This window comes from Sinocyclocheilus rhinocerous, unplaced genomic scaffold (genome assembly GCF_001515625.1).
Source record: "Sinocyclocheilus rhinocerous isolate Xijiao unplaced genomic scaffold, SAMN03320098_v1.1 scaffold5898, whole genome shotgun sequence".
Lineage (NCBI taxonomy): Eukaryota > Metazoa > Chordata > Actinopteri > Cypriniformes > Cyprinidae > Sinocyclocheilus > Sinocyclocheilus rhinocerous.
In genome coordinates, this window is record NW_015656642.1 from 288,973 (window position 1) to 305,775 (window position 16,803).

At 36.8% G+C, this 16,803-nt stretch overlaps 2 protein-coding genes across 3 annotated transcripts in view; both read left to right on the forward strand.

Moving 5' to 3' along the window:
- LOC107720739 (protein phosphatase inhibitor 2-like) overlaps positions 1–3,097 on the forward strand; it is a 19,263-nt gene extending 16,166 nt beyond the window's left edge. Inside the window, exons 5-6 of the mRNA XM_016528563.1 lie at positions 1,058–1,228; positions 2,294–3,097. Coding sequence (XP_016384049.1) covers positions 1,058–1,228; positions 2,294–2,313 — 191 coding nt within the window. The 3' untranslated portion in view covers positions 2,314–3,097. The remainder of the gene's footprint in view (positions 1–1,057; positions 1,229–2,293) is intronic.
- A 4,961-nt stretch (positions 3,098–8,058) lies between these two features.
- The window catches only part of acap2b (ArfGAP with coiled-coil, ankyrin repeat and PH domains 2b), a 27,278-nt gene continuing 18,533 nt past the window's right edge, over positions 8,059–16,803 (forward strand). Inside the window, exons 1-2 of one of the 2 annotated variants that reach the window (XM_016528567.1) lie at positions 8,059–8,134; positions 8,287–8,397. In XM_016528567.1, coding sequence (XP_016384053.1) covers positions 8,345–8,397 — 53 coding nt within the window. In that variant the 5' untranslated portion in view covers positions 8,059–8,134; positions 8,287–8,344. Of the gene's footprint in view, positions 8,398–16,803 lie in introns of both variants that reach the window. The other variant, XM_016528565.1, reaches the window with a different exon arrangement.

A 16,803-nucleotide genomic window follows, 5' to 3' on the forward strand; every position in this document is an offset into this window, starting at 1 on the left:
TCTCTCTCTCGCTCTCTCTCTACCATTAAGTAACTTGTGCATTGTTTTACTTACTTGTTTTTGACGTATATCCGACCGAACTACAAACTTTTACGAACTTTCTCTGTGAGAAAGATATATTCACTCGACAAGCTCGCGCATCTGCGCCGCCGCGCGCTCAATCCACTCCGCGCGCTTACCCTTAACTCTTTTCTGCTGTCTGTTGTTCTGTTGTCGGTGTTTCTTTGTTTGAATATGGCGCTTATCACATGCTGTGTGGTATCGGCGTTTGGTATCGGGGCATTTTAACGAGTACGAGTACAGGAGCTCAGTATCGGGCCCGATACCGATACCAGTATCGGTGCATCCCTAATTCTTGATGATCATTTTAATACCACAGCAGACACTAATATCCTGTTGAATGCTCTCCTTTATTTAAAACATTACATATTGGACATATATAATCAAATATATAACAAATAAATAAGCACATTTAAATAAAACAATAGCAAGTACAGCATGACACATATTTCTTAATAAAGTGAACTTTGCTTACAATAAAGTTGTAGGCCAAAAAAAAAAAAAAACTCAAATAATTGTATTAATTAAAAAAAGTCTTTAAAAAATGCTCTTATGCTCTCTGTTAATTACCAAAAAAGCAATGTTTAGTAATATAAAGGGGTCCATTATGTGCACAACCACATGATTTGTGCATTTTCAAACTCAATTTAAATAAATAGATAAACATAAATCAACATTTTGCTCTATACTAGCTAGCTAAATTTGCAACCCTGCATTGTTTTATTTATTTAATTCTTTCAGCTATTTTTAAATATCATTTTAAAAAGATTTGAATCTCTTTGTTAATTTAAGGGTTTTATAATTTTGATAACAGGGTTGCGAGCGTATATGCTAATGTGAACTAAAACCACACATGCAGTATTCAGTTTGATGTACTGATGTAGTACTGCTTTCCGTCGGCTTTTTGTTGAACAAGAACGAAGGTTCGACTTGATGTTTATCGACTGAATCAGTGGATTCTCGTGTTTAGAGCTGGTTGTGTTTCGTCTTTCCTCAGCCAGAAAGAAGCAGTTTCAGATGATGAGGAAGATGCATTATAATGAAGGTATGAACATTAAACTAGCCCGACAACTCATCGCCAGTGAGCTGGAAGAGGAGGAAGATGAGGATGAAGAGATGAAGGACGACACAGAGACCGAGGACATCACCGTTGACCCCCCACAAGACGGTAAATGAAGACAAAAATTAGGTCTTGCCAGTCATATGTGAATAACACTATTGATCTGCATTGTACGACACATGTAGTTTGGATAGTTGCTTAAAATGGTAAGTCTTAACCAAGAGTAATGTTGAAAAGAAACTTCCACATGCTCTGGGAGGACTATGATGCATCGATCGAGTGTGAAGATTTTTTACTTCGTTGCAACAAGAGTCTTCGAGCACGGTCTGTTGATCACTAGAGGTCCCCTGAGATGCTGGAAGGGTTTCCAGATGCTCTCTCAAGATCAATTCAGGACAGAATACTTCAAAATAGAGCAGAAACTCTGCTTGTTAGCGGAGCTTGATAAGTCAAGCCATCACTATTGCTATTGCTTGTTTTTGGGGTTAGTGATTTGAATACATTTTTAAGCCGACATATTAACCCTGTCTGACCCTGGAGAGCTTGACATATGAAATAATAGTAAATAGTGTTTTTTTTATTTTTTTTTATCAAACTGTCTATTGAACCTTCAGACAAAATGTTAATTTTTGTTATATATTTTTTATGTATCATATTTGATGAATATTAGGCCAATTTAAATTATGAACAATTTATTGATCACAAAAAAGTATCAAATTTATTTTTCATTGCATTTATGATCTTTGAATCATTTCAATTAATTTAATAATAATAATAATATTAATAATAATAAGATTGATGGATGGATGGATGGAAGGAAGTTTCTAGTTCTGTTTTGTGGTGGTCAAACACGGAGTTCCAGTGCCAACAAAGGATTAAATCACATTCTAAATATATATACAGTGGTGTGAAAAAGTGTTGGCCCCCTTCCTGATTTCTTATTTTTTTGCATGTTTGTCACACTTCCCCAAACTGTTGAAAGGCAGTGTGTGTGTGTTTAATATATTAAGGTAGTATAATATATATATATATATATATATATATATATATATATATACCCAGTTTTTTCTTTAGAAATGTAAAAAATAATAATAATAATAATGTTTTGAAATAATAATAATTATAATAATGTTTTGAAATAAATTAAACCGTCTCATCATCCATCTATTACAGCTGATTCCTTGGATTCATAAGGATGTCGAGATTTTGTCCATCAACTCCTGCCTTGTCCCATGAACGTCTGGAAGGCGCAGTGTCGTCACCGGTTCAGCTCCAGGATTCCCCTCCACCCCGTGTTTCCCACCGACACCACAATGCCACGCATATCGTCCAGCTCCCTTATTTGCCAAACTTTTATTGTCGTCACGCTAAGAAACGAGACCGTTATCAAACAGGTCCAGGCCTGGAGTCCACCCTCTTCCTGTGGCGAGAGCGTGGGAGGCCGCTGAGAAGTGTGCTTGAGTCCTACACCCCGTCACGACTCGCTGACCGCTGACTTCCACAATGAACCGTACGCTTTCTCTGATTTCCCAACTCTTTAAGTAATTGAGTTTAATGCGATCTGAGCAGGCAGGTGGTTTAGTATGCACTGGTAATGGGGGACTGATGTGGTCTTGGGCTTTGACACACACCGCTCACATGAGCTCTACTGTATGCATGGCTTCTGAAAACCATGTTTAACTACATTGGCACTAAGAGTATCTGCCCTGTGTATGATTAACAGGCGAGTATTACATAACTAGATATGAACCTACTGATCACTCGACTGAACCCTTTGGTTGTCTCTGTTGCTTTTCCGAAACTGCAGAAGGTTTAATAGATGCTGAACAGTTCTGATGGATTTTGACTTGGCATCCTTATTGAGCTTTGTTTGTTTTGATTGCCTTTTATTTCCTAAATGCCATTATAATGAGGTTATTTCTTTCTGTGATTGCTGAAGAATATAATTGCCCTGCAGTACCAAATAAAAGAAAAAAATTATCATTTTGATATATTGATCCAGCAATTTGACCTCTAAAATTGCTATCGTTATTCTGGTTTATCAGTTTAGTCATAGAAACTCACACACAATATACTGTATGTAGGTTGTATTTAAAAAAATAAAATAAAAAAAAAAGCTAAATGGGTGAATGCTGAAAAAAAAAACGACTCATTACTGTAGTGCAAAATAATATCTTTTTTTGAGAGAATTATTATTATTATATATAAACGCTTGACTATTTTTATTAAATAAAAATATTCAGGCTTGTTACAGTAATGCAAAAAAATAAAAAGTCAAAAATATATTCTGGCTCTGTAATGAAAAATAAAAATATGACTCATTACCAAAATGCAAAAATAATAATAATAATTCTGACTAATTACCAAAATGCAAAAAAACTCTTTACTGTAATATAATTGAGAATAAAATGTACTATCTCAAATAAAACATCCAGATGCATTACATTAATGAAAATGAAATATTTAAAAACATTATTTGTTATTAACTATATTTACTTAAGTTGTGCTAAATTTTTATGAAATGACCAAATTATATATATTTTTTGTTCTTTTGATTTACTGAAAAAAAATAAAAAAAAATAATAATAATAAAAAGTTCTTGACAGGTTTTACAAAATTCACCCAAATACTGACACAGCATTGTTTTTTGGAAACAGTTCTTCAATGCAACACTGTTTCTGCCTGGATGCATATTAGACCCTTTTCTGGCTACTGTGTTTATTCTCTTGTACAATCAGTTTGAGATCTGTTTCTGAGCTGTTCCCATCATTCACATGGCCTGCCCTTGACTGAAGGATGTCAGGAAATGTGTTGAGTTCTTGTAGTCTTTCAAAAACAGTGCTGGACACATTGAACAGAAAAGCACTTATTTCTTAATTGGTACCAATTTTTAATGAAACAAATTGAAAGGTCTGGTTTGGTCCTGCAGTGTCCCATCAGTCATCGACATGGATTGCACACGTTCATACGGTCATGTCAGATATAGTTTAATCCTACATTTGTACATTCTCAAGCACAAGTGCTTTGATTTTCATCATTGTTGAACTTAGTTTTTTTGCTTCGTGCGTTTTGAGTAATTTGACAATTTCTGTTCATTTTATTCCTCCACAAGATTTTTTTTCTTTTCCTAAATATAAATGTGCGTGTTCTTCAAATGAAAATGTGCATATTTGTCAGTCATTAAAATGTTGGTATGAACTTGTTCTTTGAATTTGTTTTTAAGTAAAGAAAGTGACATACTCTTACAGAAAATACCGTGATATAATTACGTGACATTACTACATTAAAACTGCCAATACTGTCATCGAAGTGACAACATAGCAGCTTATACTGTTATTAAAAGGCTCGTTCATATCACACCATCAACTGATAACTGTTTTCGTGTTCGAGTTTAAAATGTCGACGCGCCGCCATCTTGGAGCGGTCAGTGTGTCGTCACTCACAATAAAAAATCAATTCGTTTCAAGATGCCACAACATTGCACAGCCTCTGGTGGAAAAAAACATGCCGAAATTAAAATTCATGAATAAATTGGATAAATCAGAGATTTCGCCAAGAGCGTCAAAATAGCTAGAAACGACCCTGTCTGGGCCAAAATTGTTAATAAACGTTAACGTTTGACACAAAAATGAAAACCAACAAAAACACTGACCGCGTTTACAAACACAGTACCGGGAGGCGCAGCCGTTTAGAGGTCATTTCCCGTTAATGATGTCAGAATTTACCGGTATTCTGAAAACGGTGCTTTTTGTATTTACCGGTAAAATCGGTCCAGTAATTTTACGCCAATTTTCTGGTATTACTGTATGATTAAAACCTTTATGAAAACTTTATTGTTATCGTTGGTATGAACGGCCCTTTTCAGCACGTGCTTTTAATAAACCGAGCTTTATCATCCTGGTTTGTGCGCTAGTTACATAACAGTTTTAAGGGTGATTGGGACAGTTTTTGAATTTCCGCCTTGTGCAAGGTTTCTTGCCATAAATTAAAAACATCAGCCCAGCACATGATACATTTCTGTAATACTGAAGATGTTAACTACTCATTTGAGGAGGAGACAATGTTATATTATTATAATGAAAGGATGCGTGACGTACACTTTTCTGTAAACAGGCCTGAAGAATCACCTAAAGTTCATTCAAAGGAGAAACACATTCATGTTCTTTATGTGGAAAGAGTTTTTCACTGCTGCAGAGTTTAAAAGTTCATCAGAAGATACACACTGGTGTGAGAGATCATATGTGCTTTGAGTGTGAGATTTCTGTAATGCTGAAGATGTTAACGACCCATTTGAGGAGGAAACTATGTTATATTATAATGAAAGGATGTGTGACGTACACTTTTCTGTAAACTGAGCCAAAAAATGTTTTTTGGGTAACGTTTGGCTGATTGGGACAGCACATCTTTTCATTGATTTAGGGTAGTGTAAGAATATTTACTGAATTGCACAAGTTAGTTCATGCTTTGATATAATTGTATATGCAATATTTCCTTTTCTGTTCATCAGCATTTAAAATAGTCCATGCTTATTTCTGTTCAACTGTATTTCTCAGTTCATAAATCCATCCACAATTCATACAACACGTTACAACACATGCAACTGAGGTAAAAGACGGCTTGAAGTCCAAAAGTCATTGAAAACGTTTAAAAATCAAATAGACAAGAAAAAAAAAAAATATATATATATATATAAAATATGTTGGGTGGCCCCATCACCAATTAACACATTTAACCTGCAGCACAAACCTTTAACAGAAACATGAATATGGTTTATTACTGCAACAAAATCGGTAAAAAAACAAAAAAAAACGTTTATCTATAATGCTTCTAATTCAGAATTATTTTTTTAGCTAAATCTAGCTAGTTTGTGAATATTTTTGTGGTTGATTAGGGCTTGCATAAATAAAAAGGTTGGAAACCACTGATTTAGGGCATACAGAGCATATACAATGGTTCTCTGTTACAAGGTCAATCTTCTTAATTAGCAGAGCCTTTAAGCACTGCCCCAATCACCCAAAAGTATGCTGTCCCATCCACCCAAACACAGGACAAAATAAAAACAACCCAATTCTGAAAATAGAAACATGATATTAGCACATTTCTTTACTGATTTTGTAGAAGTAGTGCATCATATTTATGTTTGCATCAAAAGTTTGTATATTATAGTAGCTATGACACTTTTAGGACCTTATTATGAAAACTAGCAAAAGCTTATGTCATTGCCCTCAGTTCATGCGTTTCAGGGTCAACTTCCTGTTTGATGCCCCGCCCACCTACATGATGTCACACCAATGAGGGCATCCCGTTTTAATTATGTGGTCTTACAGCTAGGGCTCAGCAAAAAACAAAAAAAGGTTTTATTTTAGGTGAGAAAATAAATTCTGTATAGTTATTCTGTCCCATTTTACCTTATTCCATCAAAAGTTTGTATAATATAGTAGCTATGAGAATTTTAGGACCTTATTATGAAAACTAGCAAAAGCTTATGTCATTGTCCTCAGTTCATGCGTTTCAGGGTCAACTTCCTGTTTGATGCCCCGCCCACCTACATGATGTCACACCAATGAGGGCATCCCGTTTTAATTATGTGGTCTTACAGCTAGGGCTCAGCAAAAAACAAAAAAAGGTTTTATTTTCACTCATTAGGTTATGTATAAAAAATACATTCTGTATAGTTATACTGTCCCATTTGACCTTATGTCCCAATCACCCTTTTATGTAAGCGGGTCTTTTTACACTGGCAGAGCCCCCAAAATAAAAATTATTTTACAGTAATAAGCGTAACTGAAAACAGTTTTTTAGACGGTATTACTAGATTTGAGTATGTACAGTAAACGTACAGCAAGAGTTCTGAAGCACACGTGACTCGCCTCAAGCAAAGCGCATGTCAGAAATCAACCACTAGATGGACGCAATTCACAAACAAATAAAATAAATAAATGCAACGAACACAAACTCGACCCATACATTGAATTCACTGGGAAGAATGAACTTTTTAAGCTTTAAAAATACATGTAAAAAGCACAGAAATATATATATTTGCGTGGTCGATGTCCATGAATGATTTTTAAAGCGCGAAACTGCATCAGTCCTTTCACTGAATAACCGCGGGAGGGAACCTCTCCTCAAACCCGGATCCTGGAGTTCTTCGATAGCTCCCCGAAACCAAATCCAGTGTATTTACTTCACGCATTTCACAAGTGTATATTTATATCGAGCTAATCTGCAATCTTTGATGCTGCTCCGAAATTGCGTACTATGTGGTGTAGCGTGTCAGAGAGGTTTTGGAAAGAGGGGACGAGAGGACTGGATTCACTGGCCGTGTCTGCAGTCTCTCGGGCGGCGGAAGTCACCGTTGCTATGAGACACGAAGCTTGCTTTCCTCCAGGGGGCGCTCGAGGGCTCAAACAACCGAACCGCCATTGAGCCGCATTCAAATCTCAAGACTATTTTTATCTTACTGAACACATCTGCACACTAAAAAGTAAAATTATTTAAATATGCTACATTCAATGAGTGATGCCTAAAATGGAGGTCCAACCACAATCTCTAAAGAAAAAAATGTACGCACTAATCGCAAACGTCTGTGATTGGTCCAGCGCTGAGAAAAGTAACATCGCTAACCGCTGGACACTAAACTGTCTGAAAAATGACACCGAATTGCACGGCGTCGAGTAAAAACCTGGATAATAATAATAATTAATAATAATAATAATAAGATGCAGTAAACTACTTCAGTCGTATAACCACACCCCCTTTCTACAAAGCACCGCCTTAGAAAGACACGTCAGCCAACCCGATGCCAGGAAACGTTAACGCTCAAAATGATTGACAGGCGAAGTTAACTGACTGGCTAAAAGTAAGTCCCGCCCATTTTATAACCTAAAGAGCCATGGAAATTTTCATTCCACTCAGGATTATTCCATTTCTGTTCTTCAGGACGAAACTCGTGGGCAAAAGTGCAGTCTGGATAGTCAGCGCACTGGGTTTCGAGACGTAGCCTCCACTCATCAGGTCAGTCCGCTCGCTAATGCTGGAGGAACTAACCGTTACACCTTTTAAACCCATTTCTAAAACCCATTTGGCGCCGCATCTCTCATGTGTGGAGTTCATCCGGGATTCTGGAGTGATTTGAGCAGAAGTTTGCGCTCTTTCTGTTTTTACAGGAGCTAATGCTAGCCTGCTAGCCCTTTAATCTGTGTTTATAAACCTGATCAAGTCAACATGAAGATTGCTGTGGATTTCGAGGAATGTCTCAAGGATTCCCCCAGATTCAGGTGAGAAACTCGTTTAGTATGTATGCGTTTGTTTGGGAGTAAATGGGGAAAGTACAACATAAACGTACACTTAAAAAATATATGTATGTATGCATGTTTAAATGTGCTATTTTGTTTTATTCCATGTAAATAATTTCAGCAGTTCGTTTGTTTTACTGATTTATTGAAGATTACTGAAATATGAAGATTTTGGGCTTTAAATTTTAATTTCTGTTGTATCTGGTTGTGTTGGGTCCTGTTATTGGACAGGAATGTGGGCTGCTGACTGAAAGATTGTAGGTTCAAACTACAAAAAGTCTGATGAAAAAGTGTCCCGACACCAGGATTGGGCCTTTGAGCAAGACATTTAAAGGGACAGTTCACCCCACCCCGCATACAATGAAAGTGGATGGGGACTGGAGCTGTCAATGTCCAAAAAAAAAAAAAAAGTGCACCATAAACCTGTCATAAGAAATAGTCCATATGACGTTTACTATGGCAAATATGCTACAAAGTTTAGAAGGCTTAGACTATACAAGTTATATGGGCATTTTTTTTTTTTGTAGTTTGACAGCCCCGGTCTCCATTCACTTTCATTGTATGTAAACTAGCAGTGTGACGATATTTACGAAGTAAGAACGTCATACTTTAGAAAGACACGAGGGTGAGTAAAACTGAACTGTTATAGAATATATATTTCACTTCAGGTCATTCCAGAAACACTAAACCTGTATGAAGTGAACTTGTCTAAATGACTAATCACTAAGAGTCCTTATATATCTATAGAGTAGCGCGAGTGAGTCTCTGTGAAAGTGTTGAAGAATTATTAATGCTTTCTGCCGCTTCATCTCCCCCGCCTCTCTCACAACAACATCCTCTCAGAAATAAGGAGCAGATGTTTATGGAAAAACTTGGAGAAAGACGTTTTAATTTCCTCGCTTTTCGGTCAAGAGGCGCCCTGGGTTTAGCTGAGAGGATGTGAAACCACTGGACGGTTGCACTTAATCATGCTATTTCTTACGCAAAGTGAAAAAGTACTTCATTAACCACTAATGTTTACATTTTCAACAAGACAATATGCTTGTCTGTGTAAAACGGACAATAGTGATCATTTCCTCAATCCCTGACTGAAACGTTTCTCATCGGGACTGTTTTCTATAAAGACTGTGATGATGAAGGAAAAAGTCTCCAAAGTTATGAATTATTATAATTAGAGGTCGACCGATAGTGGATTTTACCGATACCGATAGCTAGGTTGGACCACACTGGCCGATACCGATTAATCAACCGATAGTTTTTAAAATGGTAAACGAAAACTAAAACAGCGCTTTACTATTTTTTAAAAAGCAGTATCATTAATATTACAAAAGGACTCTTACTGTAAAGTATTACCATTTCATTTCAACAGTCATGCTTAAAGATAGCCATCTTTAAATATCTACACAAGGCCATAGCATTAAAATTAAATAAGCACAGTTTACAATGGAAGGCGACAAGCCTGATCCAGTTCGTTTGCTAACTCCGATGGCTGTATTACCAAAGAGTATAGAAGCCCAAGAGGCGAAACTCAATAGAACGCTCCATAGCAACAGTTGCGCCCATGACGTGACTGTGCCGCCGCCATTTTGGGCTGAAAACTAAACAAAAACGCCGTAGAATAATAGGAGCCAGTCGCGCTTGACCAACTTACAATAACACATTTAAAGTATATGTATATGTGTATGTGTGTATATATATATATATATATATATATATATTATATAATCACAACAATAAAACAAGGAATTTAAAACTTTGAAAATTATTTAAAAAATTGATTTAAGAGGTTTAAAATGAATTTAAGAAAACGATTATACATAGAATATAGTGCAATCAGTTCGGACATCGCACAGTGCTCATTCAATGAATGCACAGCTAAACAGATGAGTTTTGAGTCTGCATTTAAATGTGACTAATGTTTTAGCACATCTGATCTCTTCTGGAAGCTGATTCCAACTGCGGGCGGCATAATAACTAAAAGCAGACTCCCCTTGTTTTGTGTGAACCCTTGGTATTTCTAACTGACTTGATCCTAATGATCTGAGTGGTCTGTTAGGTTTATATTCAGTGAACATATCTGCTATGTATTTAGGTCCTAGGCCATTGAGTGATTTATAAACGAGTAAAAGTACTTTAAAATCAATCCTAAATATAACTGGAAGCCAGTGTAAGGACCTGAGGACTGGTGTAATATGCTCAGATTTTCTGGTTCTAGTCAGAATTCTGGCAGCAGCGTTCTGGATGAGCTGCAGCTGTCTAATGGTCTTCTTGGGAAGGCCGGTGAGGAGACCATTACAATAGTCCACCCTGCTGGTGATAAAGGCATGAACAAGTTTCTCCAAGTCTTGACTGGAAACAAAACATCTAATTCTTGCAATGTTTTTGAGATGATAGTATGCTGATTTAGTTACTGCTTTGACATGACTACTGAAACTAAGGTCTGTCTCCAGAATCACACCAAGATTCCTGACTTTATTTTTAGTTGTTAGACCCCTAGAGTCAAGGTATGCATTCACCTTGAGAACTTCATCTTTGTTTCCAAATGCAATGACTTCAGTTTTTTCCTTGTTTAACTGAAGAAAGTTCTCGCACATCCAACTGTTAATTTCATCAATGCATTGGCAGAGGGAGTCAATGGGGCTGTAGTCATTTGGAGATAAGGCTAGGTAAATCTGGGTATCATCTGCATAGCTGTGATAGGCGATTTGGTTCTTTCTCATTATTTGACTTAGTGGGAGCATATACAGGCTAAACAAGAGCGGTGCAAGAATTGAGCCTTGTGGGACTCCGCATGTCATGGACGTCCACTTAGACTTATGCTCTCCTATACTCACATAATAACCTCTCCCTTCTAAGTATGACCTGAATCATTTGATTACCATCCCAGAAAGCCTGACCCAGTTTTCCAGTCTCTCTAGTAGTATGTTATGATCGACAGTGTCAAACGCAGCACTGAGTTCTAGTAGTACCAGCACTGATATTTTTCCAGATTCAGAATTTAAGCGAATATCATTTATTATCTTAATGAGCGCTGTCTCTGTGCTGTGATGCGGTCGGAAACCAGATTGAAAATTGTCCAGGTATCCATTTGAGTTTAAGTATTTGTTCAGCTGATTAAAGACTACCTTTTCAATAATCTTTCCTATAAAAGGAAGGTTTGATATTGGTCTATAGTTGCTCAATATGGTGTTATCAAGATTGCTCTTTTTCAGAAGGGGTTTAACAACTGCAGTTTTCAGGGAGTCTGGAAAAGTCCCAGAAAGAAGTGAGGCGTTCACCACTTCTAAGAGATCTGCTTCCAAACAGTTAAGCACCCTTTTGAAAAAAATAGGATTTTTTTTGCATTGCATTGTTTTTTGCAGAAATAAGTATGTCAACTTAACATGTTTCCTAAATATCTGCAAATGTATTATGGTGTTTTTATGCTTTAGTGCAGTCAAAAAATTACATACAGCATCTTTTAGATTAAGTTAAAATTAAGTACTCAAATGCATTCATAGTGCAACGAAAATATTATATTACGTAATATATTATTCAAATATATTACTAGAAAACCTATTATTATTATTATTAGAAAATTATATAAATTTGTTTAAAACCACATGAAACAAACAATTTCCTTTTCATCTTTCTCTTGTTTATGGTTACGCCCCCATGAAATTTTTATAAAATTGAATTAAATCAACTTTTTTATTTTTATTTATTGAAAATGATGTGTAAATGTTTTTTAAAACCACACGAAACCAACATTTCTCCTTTTCATCTGTGTCTTGGACACTCTTAAGCCCCTTTCACACGGCGCGTTGATCCCTGATAACTGCCAGAGTGTCTTCTGTGTGAACGCTAACACGTCCCGGGATCAGTCCCAGAATGAGCCCTGTGTGAACAAAAGCCAGGACCAATGCTGTTAAAGGGTGTGTCGTAGTGATGGCGCACGTTAACGTGCGACTATTTTACCAGGTGTTTTGAAGACAGTTCAACGTTCACGCCGAAAAAATATGTGCAAACTGTAATGAAGCAGCGATCAGGGAGCTCCTCACTATCCGCGCTGAAGCTGAGATCCTTCGCCAGCTTTAGTGGAACGGAACGCGTCACATTACACGTCAATCCTAATGTTACGTGTCCTTATGGGATCTTTACACAACCCTCTACGGACACCTTGGCAATTGAATCGCCATTGGCTAGTACATTTTTTTGTTTACTTGCCAGACTGAAATACTATACTATACTAGACTAGACATATATATATTTATATATATAAATAAATAAAGTTATGCCATTTTACAAACATATATAATGTTTGTAAAATGGTACAGCTTTTTAAATATCTGAAAGTACACTCTTAATATCAGTCAAGCAGTCAAGCATTAATTATAATATGATAATCAAGTATTATTTAATAATAGAAGTTTAGTAATTAGAATTAAAACTTGGTAACCATGAACTTAGAGGACTGGTGCTGGTGCTTTTTTTGGTCATTCAGTGTTCCTGTAAAAAAAAAAAACTCTGCTAATCATATACTCAGCCTCCAACTCACACACTGGCGAGTAAAATCTGAGAATTTATTAGCCATTGGCTAATATTAGACATCATTTAGTCGCCCAGAGTGAAGATTTAGTCACATATGCGAGTGATTTACTCGCAATGTAGAGGGTTGTTACAGGATGTGTGTAAACCGAGCGGCAACCTTCCGGTCTCTCTCGTGAAGCCAACACGGAAGTGACTAAAACTGCAATTCATCGACTGGCCGCTAGAGGCTGGCTCCAAAAGGGAGTCAGTCCCATGGACTCCCCATGTTAAAATGCCCAACTTTACAGCAGAACATTTTTTTTTACAGCCTGGTACAAAAAGTGGTTTTGGTCTATAGCTAATTTTGCCCTTCAAGACAACTGTGAGGGGGGTGAATTTTTTTATAACTTATCCGTTTACATTATATTAAGCCTTAAAGTTCTGCATAATTAAGGGCGCGGCCACTTGAGTGACAGGTGGATTGCCGCTGCTGTCACCACCGTCGAGCTAGGTGGGTGTGGTTTCAGCAACCAGCTCCCGCCTCTTTGCCCATTTTCAATTATCTGGGAGTGACGCGCGGTGACGCGCTGCCAAGATGGCGACGGCCCACTCCGCCCACTTTGAGCTTCAAAAACACTCTTCGGAAATCTACGGGTGACGTCACGGACACTACGTCCATGTTTTTATACAGTTTATGGTGTGAACGCACGCACAGATTTCCGGAAAATCTCTGGCAATGTGAATGAACCAAAATCAAACCATCCCGCGACAAATCAGTGTGTTTTCCGGAATCTCTGTCTGTGTGAAAGAGGCTGTAGTTTTGTTGCTTGTTGTGGTGGCTTCTGAATTATCAGTGGTTTTTAGAGTTCAACTTGGAGTTTGGAGAACGTGCAGATCTCTTTTTTTTTTTTTTCTTATAGTTGGCAAGGATTCGCCTGCAAAACTCCCTCCATGTCATCTCATTACGTGGTGTTGTTGGTTTTCTAAAAATCGGAGGTTTAGCTCATTGGGAACTCCCCTCCCCCTCTCTTTCATCCCAGATTGTTTCCCAACAATTGCAGGAAGAGTTCCACAACAGAGGGGCCGACCCGAGCGTCACACACATCGAGCCTCAAATCCACTGCTGCTGCTGCGTCCCAGTCAGGAACTTCTCCTGATCTCACCTCACCCTCATTTCCCATGATCCTCAGAGACTGGCGTCGAGCCAACTGAGGACTAATCTCGAGATCTTTCATTACGTCCTGGTAGAAAGTTAGTTGCGTTTTCATTCTCGAAATCTTTGAGGAAGGTGGGTGTGATTCCTGCACTGAATCCAGCTGGATGAACAAATCCCTGTCCACTCTGTAGGAATATGATGACCGTTGACAGATAGAGGTCTGATGTGGTTTCCTGCTTCTCAGTTGTTTAGCCTCTTGTTCTTTGATGCTGCTTCTTTTATTAATGTGGTCCCACATCACTGATGAGGTTATCCAGACACCAAACAATGGTTTCGTTCCGTTTGGGTGAGTCCCATGATACCTATCATAAACATGACAGGTTAAAGTGTGCCTCTCGAAAAACAAAAGAAAGAAGTAAGTAATTGTACTTTGCATAAAGAAAATTAAGCCTGTTTTAAGACCATTGTGTTTTAATGGAAGACCAGGAACAACTAACTCTCTAATTCTTTTATCCTAAAAAAAGAAAAAGAAAAGAAAGTGCTTCCAATATCAATCAAATCTATAACAAATCTAATAAAAAATATATATCAATATTTATTTAGAGTTTGACCTCTTTATGACAAGGCAAGGTTAGTTCATGTTTTAAAATGTCATGTGGTATGACCCAAAAACGAAATTATATTTATGAAATAATAATTTTTGATATTTGAAAAAATACATTTAAAAGCTATTTTGAAAATAAAAATTTGCATGTGAAAGGACAGTACACTTAAATGCATTCAGTGTGTAAGAAAAAAAAGTATGTTATAACTGGCTTCTATATTATTTTCTTCCAATATTAATTAAAACTGATAAAAAGTGTAAATAAATGTACAAACATTGAATTTATGATTCAGATTAGATTGTGATCAGATTATGATTAAAACTATTATTTTCTCCCTATTTCTTCATTTCTAATTCCTATTCATATCCCTTGCTATAGAAATGTTTCTAAAGTAAAGTAGGTTCAGTTTCTTCAGTTTGGCTTTTTTATATATCACTGTTATTTTAGCAGTGGTGTATTATAGTTTTTATTAATATTTTGATTTAATTTATTTTTTATATTTTCAGTTTTCAATTTATTTTTAGTAATTTATATTTAGTAATTTTGTTGTGTTTTTGTATTTTATTTTTAGGATTTATTTATTAGTTTTAGTCTGTTTATTCTTAGTTATTTTAATTTAAACTAGTTAAAAAAAATAAGAAATGTTGGCAACTAGCTGAAATTAAATGTTTACTTTTCTGTTGTTTTCTATAGTTTTATTTATTTCAAGTAAAATTTGTTTTTAATTTTATCTGTATTACTCTGTTTGGAGACTCTTAAGGGTGCTGTATGTACATTTTTGACTGTACTAAAACATAAAACTACCTAAATATGTTTGCATATGTTTGCAACTAAATATGTTTGCAGTTATTCAGGAAACATGCTAAGTTCATATACTTGTTTCTCTGAAAAACAATGCTACAGTCAGTTATTCTACTTTAAAATGTGTGTTCCGTGTCGGAATGTCTGTTTTTGTTCTGGTCTGTGTGACTCCGCCCACTGCCAGTTTAGTATTTCGACACCTCGGGTTGCCAGTTAGTGGAAAACACAGCGTAATACAGCCATGGAAGCAAGCAAATGAACTGCATCAGAGATCACAGCATCCATCGAAAAATGACCAGATGAATATTAAAACACAGATAAATCAACTTACAGCATAAGGCTCGTCACCTCCCATTGTCAGTTATGCTCGTTCCTGTTGTGTCCCCCACATGAGCATCGAGTCTGAGGCGGAGGACACGGGGAAAAAACGACTCTCTCTGATATTTTCAATTTGGACAGCAGTACCCGTTTCAGCCAGTAGCCATCAATATTACATACTGCTCCTTTAAGATTTCTTTTAAGAAGTTCCTCATGCTCATATATACTCTTTTTGGAGGGTTTTGTTGGTGTCATGACATTCTGTGCTGGAGGCAGACGTGTAGTTTGTGCCGCACCTTCCTCCTCTCATGACTCACAGGTCTCTGGATCTGCTCCAGCTCTCAGTCTATGAGGCAATGGCCTGGATTTCATTAGCAGCAGCCCGCTTCACTGCTGTCAGCACTTTCCCAACCGACTGCTCCAGCCAGAGCTGTTTTGGGAAAATCTCTGGAACGAAAATAAGGAGCAGACGTTTTGTCAGGAAGATGTGCCTCAGAATCATAACTCAACTGATTAACCAAGAGCTTTGTTTCATAGCAAGATAACATAGACAGCCAACAGCAGAGTTACAGGAAGAGAATGGTTTAAAATAGACTGAATAAAGGCATGTGTCTTATGGGGTTTAGTTTGGCTTTGTGGGATAATGAAGAACAGAGATGGAGTTCTGGGGCCGCATGCATACAATACTGTGTGGGTTTCATCCTAAAAACAAACATTTTCCGATTTATTAAATGGTGTGTACGCTGGACCCTTCATGAATTTACATATAATGGAAAATTTAGTGTTAAATGTGCCATCATGACTGTTTCCTGAAATAACCTTAAGAGGTTTTAAAATGGACTGAAGTTCAAATCAAGCCAAACCATAGCTTATATTTGAGATATATATATATATATATATATATATATATATATATATACAGTGGTGTGAAAAAGTGTTGGCCCCCTTCCTGATTTCTTATTTTTTTGCATGTTTGTCACACTTTAATGTTTCAGATCA